The sequence below is a fragment of the Antrostomus carolinensis genome, unplaced genomic scaffold (assembly GCF_000700745.2).
Source record: "Antrostomus carolinensis isolate BGI_N321 unplaced genomic scaffold, ASM70074v2 scaffold4503, whole genome shotgun sequence".
In the NCBI taxonomy this organism is placed as follows: domain Eukaryota; kingdom Metazoa; phylum Chordata; class Aves; order Caprimulgiformes; family Caprimulgidae; genus Antrostomus; species Antrostomus carolinensis.
The window spans coordinates 32,467-46,886 of NW_010304469.1; the positions used below are offsets into that span (position 1 = coordinate 32,467).

The following is a 14,420-nucleotide window of genomic DNA, read 5'->3' on the forward strand; positions in this document are numbered from 1 at the left end:
CTTGCCCTGGAAAAATGAAAAGGAAAACTATTTGGTGCTACAGTGTGGGTATTTCAAACACCAGTAAGATGGTAGTCGTAAAAGGTCTAAGGAACAGCAGTCTGCCAAAGAGATCGTTGGGCAGTTGATCAGAGTAGGGCTGCTTTTGCCTCACTGGGGTAGAAATGGCATTGGTAAAATACAGGTATAGAACTCTGGTATGGTATAGTGGTCTTTGGCTACCAAATCTGTTCCTGGTTCCAGTGCACAGTTCAATAACTGTGACAGGACTAACTCAGACATAACAAGTAGGAGGACACTGTGGAAGAACTCTACAAACATTGTTCATGAAGTACGTACATAATATTCATTGTTAAAGCCAAAACTAGGAAGCAACTGGCTGTCCGCTGATGCGGGAAAAAAGGTGATATGTTTCCCCTCTTTCTTAGGAGGTTCAGTTATTTTTCTGTTTTTCCACAATCATCAGAAGGCTGTATGAAACCGTTTTGAGGGACTTAGTGTAGCAAAGCCATCTAAATTAATTTCTACTTCCCTGGAAAATACTTAAAGCCCTCATGGGCACTGGTTGGGGTCTGAATGGAGTCAGAACACCAGCATGGTTGTGAACAGCAGTACCAACAGGTTATTATGTTTTGAATTTTTTTAAGTTTTTTGTGTGTTAATCACTTCTAGGATAAAAATTTAAAGAAAACATTTATTTTCTGCCAAGTTTGTAAACATGAATGTTGCCAATACTTCTGCAAAATATCAGGTTTTGCAGAATGAAGAGTGTTTCAGGCAATGTTCATTTGGTCTTTTTGACGGTGCTGAAGACTGACTGTTCCTAAGTGTTCCCATTAGAAGCATGTCTTTTGTAGCCCACATCCTTCTCCAGCTTAATTCTGCAGTGAGGTCATGAGCCAGCACTGATAATATTTGCACATTACTGTGAGTTCATTTCAAGAAAATGTGGGTTTCTAGAAAGTAAGTTTGTTGTCTGGCTGCTGGTTACAGCTATTTAAGAAGGAATATGAAATAAGAGCTTTGAAAGTTAGAGGGACTTTAACCATTTCTCATTCATTTTTGCTAGTGATGGTGATGCTATTATGATATTCCATCTTTTTATGTTTGGAAGAATATCCTTTTCAATCCCAAATCTTGTGAAGAACATGTACAGGACAAATACCTACTGTACAAATAAAAGAGGCTTTCTGATGTAAAAATTGCTCTTTAAAACCTTACAAGTTCGCAGGGAAGGACAGTAAAATATAAGAAGTCGGAAAGTTGTGTTTGGAAGTTATGTTCTCTGGCTGGAGACCTGATCCACTGTTCACAAAAAATGGTGTGGCATGTAGCAAGAAAAGTAACACATAAGGCACAGGTTCCAAGGATGGTCATAAGAAGGGAGACCCCCGCTTTACTTTCTGCAGCTACAGGAAAAGCTGGATTTTTCATGTGCTACAAAAGAACTCTGTGGAATGCATGTGCCAAAATGCATGTTTCCACTTGGGAATTCAGGGGAAGAGCCTGTAAGCTTCTGCATCCCCATGTGCTTGAGCTCTTTTGCCATTTTTTTGTAATTGCCCTATTAAAAGTTGGGGGGGAACCCCAAACCTTTTTTTTGCAACTTAAAGTATCCTGAATTTAAGTATCTGTTAATGAATCTACAAGTTTCTGAAAACACTGATCAGATGAGAAATTGGTACAGGAACAGAAAGCTGTTACCAACAGTTACATCCATCTCCATGACTAAACCATCTGGTTCATGGAAGCCTCAGGCTCTTCTTTCTTCACAATTTTCCTTGACATTTGTGTTTAGTCTGTGTTTAGTTTGGCATGTAGAAGAACTTGGCAAGATGAGAGCTATGTAATTTAGCTTGCTTGGTTTACTTTTCCTTTCCATGACCAAAATGTTGACCTCTAGCCTGCTTCTTGATTATCTTTGGAACTAAGTGAAATTTTATAGTTATTTTTCATGCACTCAATTTGAAAGGTATGGCACACTTCAGTACTACAAAATATTCTCTACCAGGATGTAACACATGGTCCTGTCAGAGACTGTGGGCATATGACTCAAGAAAGAAAACCTTTCTTTTAGGAGGAGTGAATTGCATAGGTGGTGGACTCATAATGTTAAATATGCACACTATGGAGCAGTTAGTGGAATTTCACTGACCCTTTGCAACATACTGTACTTGCAGTGTTTTGGAACAGGCTCCATATTTAGTGGTGGGAGAGCAGCAGCATCACACAAGGTCTGTATATCACTTTTGCACCCAAAGGAGTGGTTGGCAGGATGTTGGCTACCCCAGTATCATGCACCTTTGTGCGTACACATAAATATGTAAATAGACTGATCGCCCAGAAGTGCATGTTCCTACCACGTGCTGAAGCCAGTGCCTTTAAATTAGACCACTGACAGCAGGGTTAGAGCGTTATCTGAGAAAGAGGCTGTTTACAGGGATCATATCTTTCCAAGAACCAAAACAGCTGACTCTGTTTTTTGTTAACTCATGGCTTGAAAACACATTAGATGGATTTCACAAGGAAGCTAGTATGTATTCAAGCCCAAGTGAAGTCACCAGTTGTGTGATGTGGATGGCAGTAGGCAGTTGCATTCATTTTTGAACTCTTACCCTTGCTACATTCTCCTCTTTTCCAACTTCAACAGTTTTTCAGCTCAAGGAAGAAATGGACATTTCCCATTCCATGCCTTATCTAGCAGTTCTTTGTTAACAGGTGCCAGTCCTTGGAAAACAATGTGTCTTGGCCAAGAGCTTTGAAGCGTCAGGATGAAGAACATTTGTGACTTTGAGGTGGGAATATGTTGTGGGCCATATTTTTGCAGCAGTGAAGAAATAAACGGATTAAAAAAACCCAAACACCTGTTTGGTGTTTTCTGAATATGGACATAAATCTGAAAATAGATTAAGAGAAAAAGGATGACAATCTTATTGTCAGAAGGCAAAGGACAGCAACAAGGTCTCCAGGACCACCTGTGACAGTGCACTAAAAAGAGAGGGAAAATCTTGGGGACTTCCCCTACCCCCACTTGAGCTGTTTCCATAACACAGCCCCACTTCTGTGTAGTCCTTCACCACTTGTGATTCTGGTCTGTACAAGTGTGAGGAACATCTCTCATCAGCGAGACTCCCAAAAGCAGTTCACTGTGGCTGTAGAGTTTGTCCAGGACTGTTTAGATGTGCCTAGAGAAAAGTAGCAGCTTTCAAGTGCTTAAATGTGGACATAAAAGTCCAGTACCCTTTTGTGGTGGGCATCTTTTCCCTCTTCCTGCTATATTTTATTTTAAAATTGGGAGAGGGAACCCTGGGGACGTATTCTACTGTCACCAGTCTGCTGTCATTCATGTGTTCCAGTATCTCTAGGTCTTAAATAGTGAGTTAGCAGAAATTAGGAATGAAAGTTTTTGGCAATGTTGATGAAGATTCACTCTAGTTATGCAGTATTTTGGTGTGAGTGCAGACTAAGTCTGTTATCTCTGTTACAGTGAGTGTCCCTTGAAATGCAGCTTATGTCAGAAGGAGGACTGTAAAAATTTTCTTCTGTATCTCTGACACCAATTCAATGAGGGCAGAACAAGCTCAGCTTGTGACAGCTCATACCGATAGCACTGGTAGTTCAGATCCAAATATTGGTCTGCATATTGTCCCTGGTTGCATCTGCATGTATGCTTTGGAAGGAGAATTTATTCTAATTCTTTAATACAGTTTGGGATGCATTTGGCAAGAGGTGTCTAGCTTTGATGGACAAGTCCCAATGTGAGTTTACTCACCCTGAGAGTAAGAAACTTAAAAACCAAAAATCCTGCGGAGTTGCACTGCCTTTTTAAAGAGACTTCTGGAGTAGAGCTGCAGTCCTGTGAATCCCATTGAAGACTGATAGATGAAAAAAAAAATTACATTAGTATAGAAAAATGCACATTTCTTTGCACTTCATAGTTTGTAGAGCTGGAATGTTTTGTCTTGATTTCATGTTACTTTTTCTTGATACTCTTTACATTTAAAGTATGTGTTTTCCTTTGTAATGGCCACTCCTGTTTAGTTTTGAGTAGTTATTATTCCATAACTGGAAGTTTATGTTTAGGCTGTTACATCTTGCCTTAATTGGAATAAAATGTTGGCACATTTGAACAAATGCTCTGAAGATTCTTTTGAAATGAATGCTAAACCTCTGTGGAAGATCCCTGACATGGTGGTTTTCAGGTTCACTTACAGTAATCCTCTTATTGCCACACGTAGAGCAGGCACAGTGAAATTAGAAGAGTAGAGAAGGGACTGAAAGATGAAAATTATTGTTCTGCATTTCCAATTATATTCTAAAGTACACATTTCTTTAAGAGCTCTGTCGTGTTGCCATGAAAACTTCTCTAAGACTTCTGACCTAAGGCTTCTTGGAAGCTGTTTTTCTCATCCAGGCTGTTTGAATGTTTTCGTGCTGTGCATGATTTAAAAGCAGTAGTTGGATATTTTTTGTGTTTCAGGAAAACCTTATTCATATTCAAGGAAAATTAATGCAGTGTTATATTTGGCAATGTGCTATGCTCTTTTGGTCCTGAAATACAGATCTGAAAGAAACTTGACTAAAGAAATAGGAATTTTAAAAATACTGCAATAAAAAATCAGGAAGCTTTTGTCGTTGGACTTAAGGAAACAAGAGAAAGAATTGTGGATTAGCCACTCTCAATAGAACTTCAACATAGTTGACAATTATTAAATTGTTCAAATTCAGTGCAGTACAGGTGATCTGGGCATCCACAAACTCAGGAACCAATTAGTGGTTCCAATTATGCCGTCCTGCATAAAATGGTTTCAGGTAAGTCACCTTGCATTTTGCATGGAACACTTCTTGTCAAGTATTTCCTTGTGATAGTTTCTGTCTTCGGGCTTGATGATGGCAGCTTTAAACAAGAACACTTTAAAAATTCAAGATTAAAGGTGAGGACTTTACTATTTAGAGGATTTGTAGATGTGCAGTCAAGTACACATTGTTGCTACATCCTCCTAGACTTCACTGCCGTGAGGAAGAAAATTTGCTAGGATGCTGGAAACCACATTCTTGCTTTTTCACAGTAGAACTGCAAGAAGTTAAGAGAAGTTCAGCAGACAGCATCACCGACACAGTATTGCCTACATTGATCTCACTTCTGCCTGGGAGCAAAGAGCATCGTTTCCTGCAGCTTTGCACTTAAGAGGCATTCAACACTAGTGCTAATGAGCATTATTTAATCCTCTTTATTTAAGGATGAATTAACATCTCTTACCTAACATTATCACACATCTGTACTAGACGTTAGTATAGCTCAGCTAAAGCATGGTGATATCTTCGTATATTTGAGCCCAGAGGGTTGCCATATTGGAATTGAATATTGCTGGACTCGTCTGGTTTAAATATAGGGTGTGTTGAAATTCCACAAGGGGAAACAGCCTAGCAGCAATTGCTTTGCAGGTATCTCCCTTCTCTTCCCCCATTTAGACAAAGCAGACAGAACTGTAGAGGACCTGAAGAAGTACTGTAACTTTTGGTCCAGAGAATCACACTGGAAAATAAATTTGGCAGCATGTTTCATTGCCTTATCTGGAAACTGCAAGCTAGAAAAGGTGGTTCTGGTTCTCCCAGTGACTCACCAGCTAGAGCTCTGTATGTTGGTACCACTTGTTTTATCTTTATGATGGGATAAATCAAAGAGATTGGATAAGCCACTGATTAAAAGGGTATTAATTAAAAATAACTTAGTGAAGGGAAGTCATCAGAAGAGAGGCAGAGCTTACACAAATATCACCAGTTTGGGGGCCAACTTGATTTCCAGTCCCCACCGGAAAGGGAAGAGGAGGAAAGGACAAGGCAGATCTTCTGGGTTGTTGCAACCAACATTTGGCACGGCTGTGGGCAGGGTATGAAAAGAAGAAACCTAGTGTATTGAGTAAATAGTGAATAATAGATGTAAAGCTAAAATGGGTAAATGGTTTGGAAGATACTGCCACCAAAGAGCACAGAGGCAGCAGAAAGGTTAACCAGGACTCAGGGATTAGAGAAATGTCTTCTCTATGCTTGTTTTAAAATACAAAACTCCTCATGAAATAGTTGAAGGGTGACGCACTGTGTTTTGAGCTGGTGTGCAAACTCTCAGTAGTGAGTATGTGAAGCTAATGGAAAACAAGATCAATGTTGAGAGAAGGGTGGGGGGAAACCAGAGTTATTGTAATCACAAGGGAAAAGTTGAAAAGAAAAAGTCATAGAAAGGTATTATTGTGTGAAACTATTTACAGTCCTCAAAGGATTAATTTCTAAATGTTGGAGGGAAGAGCTGCTGCAAGAGAGCTCAGTTCTGTATCAGAGGGGTGCTGTGTTTCACCTGTGAGCTGGGAGGGGGAGGAAGGAATGCTGTGTGCAGCGTGCTTTTACCTTCTTGCCCAAATACCTGCTGCTGGGAGAAGGAACAGGGCTGGAGGGGCCTTTGGTCCCACCTTACTGTTGCAGCAGCATGGTACAAATGGTCTGTACGACCTGTGGCATCTTCATATAAATTAGGTTGCAAATTGCCCCAGGCTCTTTTGGTTCCCTCAAGTGGCAAACCAAATTTTGGTGGGTGTGAGTGTCTTTGGAGAGAGAGAGAAAAAGCGGGGTTTGGGACTGACACAGTCTGAGTGGTGTTTAGTTCATGCTGTCCCCAAAATATACATCTGGCAGGTTTACAAATAGAAGATGTGACTTTGCCACACATAGTGGCAGAGAGAGAAAATGTAGATGTTTACAATTAGCTTAGTTCTTTAGCTCTTAGAGTGAAGGGCACCATGACAAGCAGAGTGTGGGGTTTGGAATAGCTTCATTTGCTGGTCACTGAGACTGGACACTTTTTCCCCTATGACTACAGAGAGGCTTTCTTTTCAGACTGAGAAGTCAATTCTGGGCGATTTTTATGTCAGCAAGACATAGGAGCACATAAACCATTATTTCTGATAGACAAAAAAAAGGTTAACTGAATGCATTTCTAGATTTCATACTGTCAAATTGGACAGGAAAAGTCTATGTGTCTTAGAGCTGTATTTTTTCCCAAGCTGTTTGCAGACTTAGGAGACAATACTGCATTTTTTACCCTGTGTTTCTGGAAGGTTATTATGAAATCGAAGTTGGAAATAAGCTCTTTGAAACGTGCATGTTTGATTCTGGGACAGAAGCCTGCAGCGAGGTGTGAGTTCCACAATAGATGCTGGTGCCACTGATACCATGAAATAACTGGGATCTAGAGCATAAGGATGAGAAAGGGTGGTTGCTTTCCAAGAATGCCTATATTTCAGTCTTTGGCTGTAATTAATTAAAATAATTTTCTGAAAGCCCGGCTTTCGTAATGGCTTTATCAAAATTCCTACAAACTCCCAGTACAGAGCACTTTTTTATTAATTTAACCTCTGTCTTTTCTCTGTGTTTCGTGCAAGTAGCTTTCCAGTTTTCATCCCTCTAGTGATTTTGCAAAGTGTAATCATTGTAAAGTGCAATTGCTTAATATGCAGCTCATTCACTAAAACCCCAAGGATAAAGGCAGTGAGTAATGTGAGTCATTACCAGAGCAATGATATCTAAAAAGATGAAGAGTCATGCATCAAGTACCAATCCATTTAGTCTTGAATTAAGAATTTAAAAATCAGTAGTCAGATGTGGTTGATACTATCTGCAAGCAAATTGAGTAGTTATCCTGGAATGCTGTGCTGCTACTAATGTTCTCTGGTATTAGAAGTGCTGATCAGTTACATGTTCCCTACTGCACTGTTTGTCTATTGAGGCACTTGTAGACCAGCAGCTTTCCCCAGTGCTATCTGCATCTCTCTTTCCTTTCCAGGCACTGCATACTTTAATACCTGGAAATTGGAAAATTTGTCCAGAAAATAGGAAGAAGTGTTCTGACTTGATAAGCAACGTTAGGGTTCAAACTTACGTTTTTCAGTCACACTTACTTTTATTCAGATATCCAGATTTCAAGCATTTTTTGCTGTTCTTTGTAATAAATCATATGAGTTGGAATAGATTTCTTCTCCATCTCATTCCAGTGAGGAACTTTTTTGTCTAAGGACATAGAATTTGACTGGACAATCTACTATAAATGACTGGAACATTAACATTTCCATCATTGTTCTGAGACGGTAGTTTGCAGCTTAATAGGTGATATGAGCTATCATCTTATCTTTTACATGCTTTGAGGTGTACAAGAGCCTAAACCAGCTTAGTGCTACAGCATGACATTGTATGAAGCAGTCTGAAGGGGCACCAAGGTTTCGCACAGGTGAAATGATTTATGCACACTGATAAATCAGGAGTTATGTTTTGTTTCCAAGTTTTCCTGTGGGAAGAAAAATGGCAGGCTTCCTTAATTACAATGAAAAAACGCCCAAACAACAAGACAAGACATGTGCTGGATGTATGTATAGCTCCCTTGAAGTCAACAGGACTTGGGCAGAGTTGCACTAGTTGGGTATCTACTATTAGAGGTGTTATAATGTCAGTGATGTTATTATGAACATGAGATAATACACAATAAATAACTACATCAGTCTATGATATTGCCCGTGGACCACGTTTGTAAGGCATTATGCTATAAAGTCACCTTTAATTTGTGCATCAAAACTAGATCACAGCTTTCTACTGTGACTTGATTGATCTTAAAATAGGGGTTACAACCCACAAACTGTGCTATTGTGCATTCCCTAGCTAAAAATATTCCAGGAAATGTAGCAGCAGACCACAGATAAATCTAATCCTTAGATTATATTTACTGTAAATTAAGTATATATAATCCATTTCTGCATACCAATTTTTGTCTTTATATCAATTTCTCAAGTTTTTTGGATGCAACTTTTTAATTCTGCATTTTCTGTAACTATTGACAAGCCCCTGAAACACTGAGTGCTGTTAGGGCTTTTCTCCTCCTTTTACACAGTGCATTGCTTTGCATTGAACAAAACACACAGTAAAAAAGCCACAGAAGAATCAAGCATTTCCCTTTCAAAACTTTCCTTCCTGATGCTAGCATCTCTTCTCAGCATTTAACTCCAGAAGACTTTCTGTGTTAAGTGATACCTCTTGATAGGGAAGGATGTCTTTTCCTCAGTGTCTAAGTTGTACCCATTCCTGTTGATGGTGGATAGCTGATAAGGGGCAACAGCCCATTATTCTGAAATGGTACAGCATTGTCCTGATCAAAGTGTCTAGTTGTGCCAGAATCAATTTGAAGAGTCATAAACTGATCTGTATCTTTTCTGACTGGAAAAGTTATGCATTGATAAGCTGCAGGGAGGCTTTAATGATAATACTCAGTAGATACAAATCTCCAATAGAGCTTTCTTTGGTTTAGGAGTAACTTTTTATGTTTCATTTCAGTTGGTCTCTAGCAGATTTGTTAATCCTATGTATGTCTAGATGGGTTTAACACTGATTTATTGTTTTAATAATAGACAGAAATCAAGCTGGTGCTACTTCCTCAAACCAGACAGTTTGACAGCTGTGGGGCAAACCCTCCTGTGTGAATATTTCTTGTTAGAATCATGTTTCTAACCATTTGGGTTAGGTAATTCCTTGCCATGATAAGCTTTGTCAGTATAAACCAGTCAGTGAGACTCTGTCCATCAATGAGAGTGTTTATTGTCATCTTGCATAAATAGGAACAGTTTTGTGCTTGAATTGGATATGCTGGTTTAAACCTGCTTGCTGTGGTTCAGCTTGGCTTAGTTACTTGGGCAGGTGCAAGCTGAATAAATACAGTGCACGTTCAGTTCCTACAAAACAGTTCAGATATAAACTGCACTGGAAAAACTAGTTTTAATTTCAAACCAGCCCAAATAATGCTTAAATTTCCACAACAGAGTTTTCACTGGTATCAGTTAGTAGACTTTAAAATACCGCAGGTTAGTGAGTGAGAAGGACTCTGCATAATCTGCTTAGTAACAGATCTGGTAACATTGAACCTCCAGAAAATACATTTATTTGGCCTCTTTCTGTTTCAAAGTCAAAGGTTATGTACTGGGTTGTCTTAAGGCAGGGTGCTATAAACTGGTAATAGGTCCCTCAGCATCTCATTGCTGGTGCGCTCACAGCAAGTATGAAGGGGCTCAGGGCAAAGGTTTTCTGTGCACTGTGGGACATACATGGTGGCCTGCAGGGACTTGCCCGCTCCACACTTTGGCTGGCAACTGACCTGCCGGGGAGGATGAAGCCCCAGCAGGTACTCTGCTTAGATCTGGCCTTTTTGGCTGAAGATACATTCGCTTTCTTTTTTGTTTCTTAGGAAGTGATTGAAATGCTTTGTCAGTCTGTCTGCACCTCACTGCTCCCAGGTGCTGCTGCTTGCTGGCTTGCCCTGCTTCAGGCCACCAAATATTTGGGTTCATCAGGTCGGAGTTTCATGACCTTGTCCACGCAGAGCAAGATGAGAGTCAGAAACCAGAGGCTCCAGCCGACGGCTGCTGCAATCCATCCATAATCATCCACACCCGTTGGGCAGCACACAGCCGCTTGCGTGCAGAAGTTCACGTCTGGTGGTGAAGAAATGAAGTTAGCTGATGATGGGAGGCCAAGTATGTAGTAGGTTTTCTTTGCAGATAGACAGTGACTTCAGTGTCTGCCCTGTGGCCTGTCATTCTGCGGTGGCATCTTTCCCCTAAGCCCAGCTCTAAACCTGGGGAATGACAATACTCAGTTGCATCTATATGTCTTCGAGACTTGATTATCCCTGTTTGGCCAAACACCTCAGCTGCTTCTCTCATCACTGTGCCCACCATTAGGGAAGTCTTTTAAAACACCTACTTAGCGACTGCTCAGTCAGTTTTAGGAATGGAGTATGATAGAAATAGCTAGTAAAAAATAAACCCAGAGCAGAGAAAGCTTCATGTGAGAAAGTGAGAGGATCTCTATCAGAAATGCCTTCAACAGAATCTCCAACAGTTTAGGTACCTCTGCTGGCAATAAAAGCAGCGGCTGCTCTCTGCAGGGCTGTTAACTGGGGCTTCCTTATGTTTTGCAGTATTTAGATGTATCACCATGGGGGGAATCTCTGTTTTACATGTTTTAAAATTAAATAATTTTTAACAATTGTATATATTCTCTTGCACCTTTTGCATCTTTTTTGTTTGTTGTTTAAAGCAGTTCTGTTTCCTAAAGTTAATTAAGGAATGTGTCGTTAGTTGTTTCTTTTATGCTGCTATTTAAAGGCATCTGCCATACTTTTTCCATCACAAGGGCACAGTGAAGATACTTGACTCTGTGTCTGCATCCTGAGTTATAAGGTGGAAATACCATAGGGAGCCTGGAGGACCATAGTATCTCTATGCCTTGGGCTGGAATAGAAGCTAAGCATGAAACCCCAGCAGCACCCAGGAGAGCTGAAGCAGCCAGAACCGCCTTACAGCCTCATGCATTGCATGTTGACATGCTTGAAGCTTGACTGCTGCAAAAAGTGAATGTCTCCTGAGCTTGGTACAGGGCAGCCAGCCTCTTGCATTGTTCCAGGGAAAAGGTAAGTACAGGTGCTGCTCAGTTGCTCGCATTCATGCGTGTCAGGCAGGACCATGTTCCTGAGCGTTGGCCTTCAGTGCATACAGTACAATTGTCCCGTGCTGTAGAGAGCAGCTCTTCCCACAACAAAAGAGACATGTTTTGTATGTACCTAAAGAAGGGAGAGGGATGCCTACCTCCTATGTCTATGTCATGCTTTGAAGTAGCGTTCCTCTGTTGTTACATGTACTGTAATTTGGGAAGCGTGGGACTGTGGGGATGTTTGATATTTGGGACAGAGGATGAATCTGGGAGGACTGGTGGGATCTCAGGTTGCTTGGGACCATCTGTTTGGGGAAGACCTGGTAGGGTGGAGAAAGAGGCACTCCTGGGAATCCACATTGTGCTTGCAGGCAGACAGGAAGCTTTGGAACACACAAATTGAATTAGCTGTGAACTAGTCTGTTCAAAGGTGTGAATCCATCTGAAGGTGTCTAAGATATTATACTGGGCAATGCCAGTGGAGGAGTCTTAGAAATGTGTCCTAGAGTTTCACCTGCAACTGAAGCTTTGATAACAGTGCATGATACCAGATAAATCATTTTCCAGGACAGCCTCTCTGTGACCTGTGTAGTCCCACCACTTAGCTTTATCATGATAGTAATGACTTACAAAGACTTACTAAGACATGGTGCTTCGTACTCAGTTGTGAGCATGGAGCTTGTTGAAACATTGGAAACATCTTCAGCTGCTGCCAGAAGAAAAGCACAGGAGAAAAGGCAAGTTGGATTAGAAAAGCAATACTGGACATCTGGCATGAAAATCTGAAAGCCATTGGCCATGCAGAAGTCTGTAGGATGGGAACAACTTGTAGAAAATAAGTTCCTTCCCCTAAACATTGCTGCATCAGGGTATGCTTCCTCACCCCACCACTGTCAACACAGGCTCTAGAGAGACCTGCTGTAGCACCAGCTGTAAGGAGCAGCTGGATCACTCTTAGTATGCTTCTATCTTAGTATGACCCTGGTGTGAGCCGTTCACTCAGAGCTCAGATTGACCACTGTCCTTTCCCCAGCTACAGGGGCAGAATGAGCAAGGAGTGAAATGAGAGAGACCATTCAGTGGCATGAGTTGTTCCATGGCCAGCGAGCTGTGCCTCTACCTCCTTTTGCCGTTAGGAAAATCTCGGTCGCTCTCTGGGGTGCAAAGGAGTCTGGCAGAGCAGAGGGCTGAGCCCATCATTGCAAAGCCTCAGCAGAAAGCTTTGGCTTTGCTGCAGTTCAGGTGCAGCAAAACCATTAACCAGCTCAGACTGGAAAGTACAACATACAGAAATAAGTACAGGAGGGAGGGGGGACAGGAGCTTCAGTGGAGGTTTTTCCTCTTTATCCTGCTTCCTACCCAGAATCAGAGGACACTTGCACTCTGGCACAGCTCTGTGGCTGATCTCCACCTCTCCAAATCTGTCCGTGGTGTCACAGACCAAAGACTTGTTAGACTTCCTGACACCTGCCTTGCCCCTCAGCTTCAGCATGTACCTCGCAGCACTGCAGGATCAGATGCAAGGACAGTAGCAGGACCCCTGTGTGGGAAAAGCACAGGCTGCTGTGGCCCCTGTGCATCAACACCAGCCTATCCCCTGCTGCAGAAGGAAAAGAGTCAAAGAAATATTTCCCCCTGTGCCTCTATGAGCAGTGCAGTTCATGTTCAGCTAGATGAAGTATCCCATGCTGAAACGGTTCCCTGAGGAGATACAGGAAAAACAGCCTGATTCAGGGAAGGGTCTGAGTACCCGTTTCTCTTTCTGACTCCGCTAAGACTTGCTGAATGACCTTGGCCAAACCCATAATTTGTTTTCTTGGTTAATAAGTACTTCACGGGAGCACTGGGAAGAATCATCAAAAACCATGTATGATCTGTGGAAGAAAGTGCTGCACAATACAGAGCATTGGTTCATGTTTATAGGCTTTGCAGCCCAAAGGGCAAGCTGTCAAATCTAACCCATCTTTAAACATCTGGCAGGTCTCAGCTGGTGCTGATATACAAATGCAGGCAGTAGCATGATGGGAAAAGAGCAGCTCACAGACCTCATTTACATTTTGTTTTTAGGCAACTTCTCCAATTAAGGGGGGACCAAAGCCAGATTTCCTCCAAAAAGCACCTAATAAGAGCTAAACCAGACTACAGTGAGCCTCTTGGGTGGAATTTCAAATGGTCCATTTCCTCAGCAAGAATGGAAAGGCCAGGTATCAGCGGTCCCCTGTCTCCTTGCCATTCAGTGGTGCAACCTGCAGCTCAGTCACGTTTACAGTGGATCTGTAAATAGCTGGCAAAAGCACATCTCTTCAGAAAGATGCTGTGATCAATCATGTCAAGTAATTCTCATTAGCATCAATCAATTCTAGCTCTTTACCTTTTTTAGAGGAGACAAGGGAGCCCACCTTGTTTTTAAAGAACAAATCAGTGTCAGTGAGCAATATATTTAGGTACTGAGAGGAGCAGGGGAAAAGGCAGAATATAGAAACTGGAGCATAAGAGCAGCGAATTACCTGCTGAGCAGGAATACCAGAGTGCAGCGGTGAAGAAGAGCACAGCAAAGGCTGCCCAGGGCTTGCCGGAGAAGTGCTGCATGCCTGGGGTCCAGCTCCCACCCCAGCGTCCGCACAGATCAGGTCGCTGTCGCCGGCAGCTCTGGTTTCGGCAAATCCTCGGTAAGCTCAGAGAGCTGGTGTGCAAGGCAGAGGGTGGAGCAAAGGAGCTTCCTGCTGCCAGGACACCTTGAACTTTCCTGCCACAACAGAGTGGTGAAAGAGAAAGGTTCTGACCAAAACAGCTCTAGCAGGAGGTGGACACCAGCACTGAGGCAAGTGGAGGGCTCCTGAAGGTCAAGCCTGAAGGTGTCTCCCCAGGATCTGCTGCAGCTGGAGGGAGGAAAGGCCTCC

At 41.9% G+C, this 14,420-nt stretch overlaps 1 protein-coding gene across 1 annotated transcript; it reads right to left on the bottom strand.

Moving 5' to 3' along the window:
- Positions 1–10,350: 10,350 nt before the first annotated feature.
- Positions 10,351–14,109, bottom strand: TMEM213 (transmembrane protein 213). Its single transcript, XM_010164462.1, has 3 exons — positions 14,028–14,109; positions 12,161–12,229; positions 10,351–10,520 (listed from the first exon to the last, which is right to left on the bottom strand). The coding sequence occupies exons 1-3, from the start codon at positions 14,107–14,109 to the stop codon at positions 10,351–10,353; spliced, it is 321 nt and encodes a 106-aa protein (XP_010162764.1).
- Positions 14,110–14,420: the final 311 nt, after the last annotated feature.

What these genes read in the sequence shown, in the direction of transcription:
- TMEM213 (XM_010164462.1), bottom strand. Translation starts at nt 14,109, where the DNA reads ATGCAGCACTTCTCCGGCAAGCCCTGGGCAGCCTTTGCTGTGCTCTTC. An exon ending in CTGGTATTCCTGCTCAGCAG is followed by an intron (nt 12,230 to 14,027) that starts GTAATTCGCTGC and finishes TTCTTCTGGCAG; the next exon opens with CAGCTGAAGATGTTTCCAAT. An exon ending in GTACGAAGCACCATGTCTTA is followed by an intron (nt 10,521 to 12,160) that starts GTAAGTCTTTGT and finishes CTTCACCACCAG; the next exon opens with ACGTGAACTTCTGCACGCAA.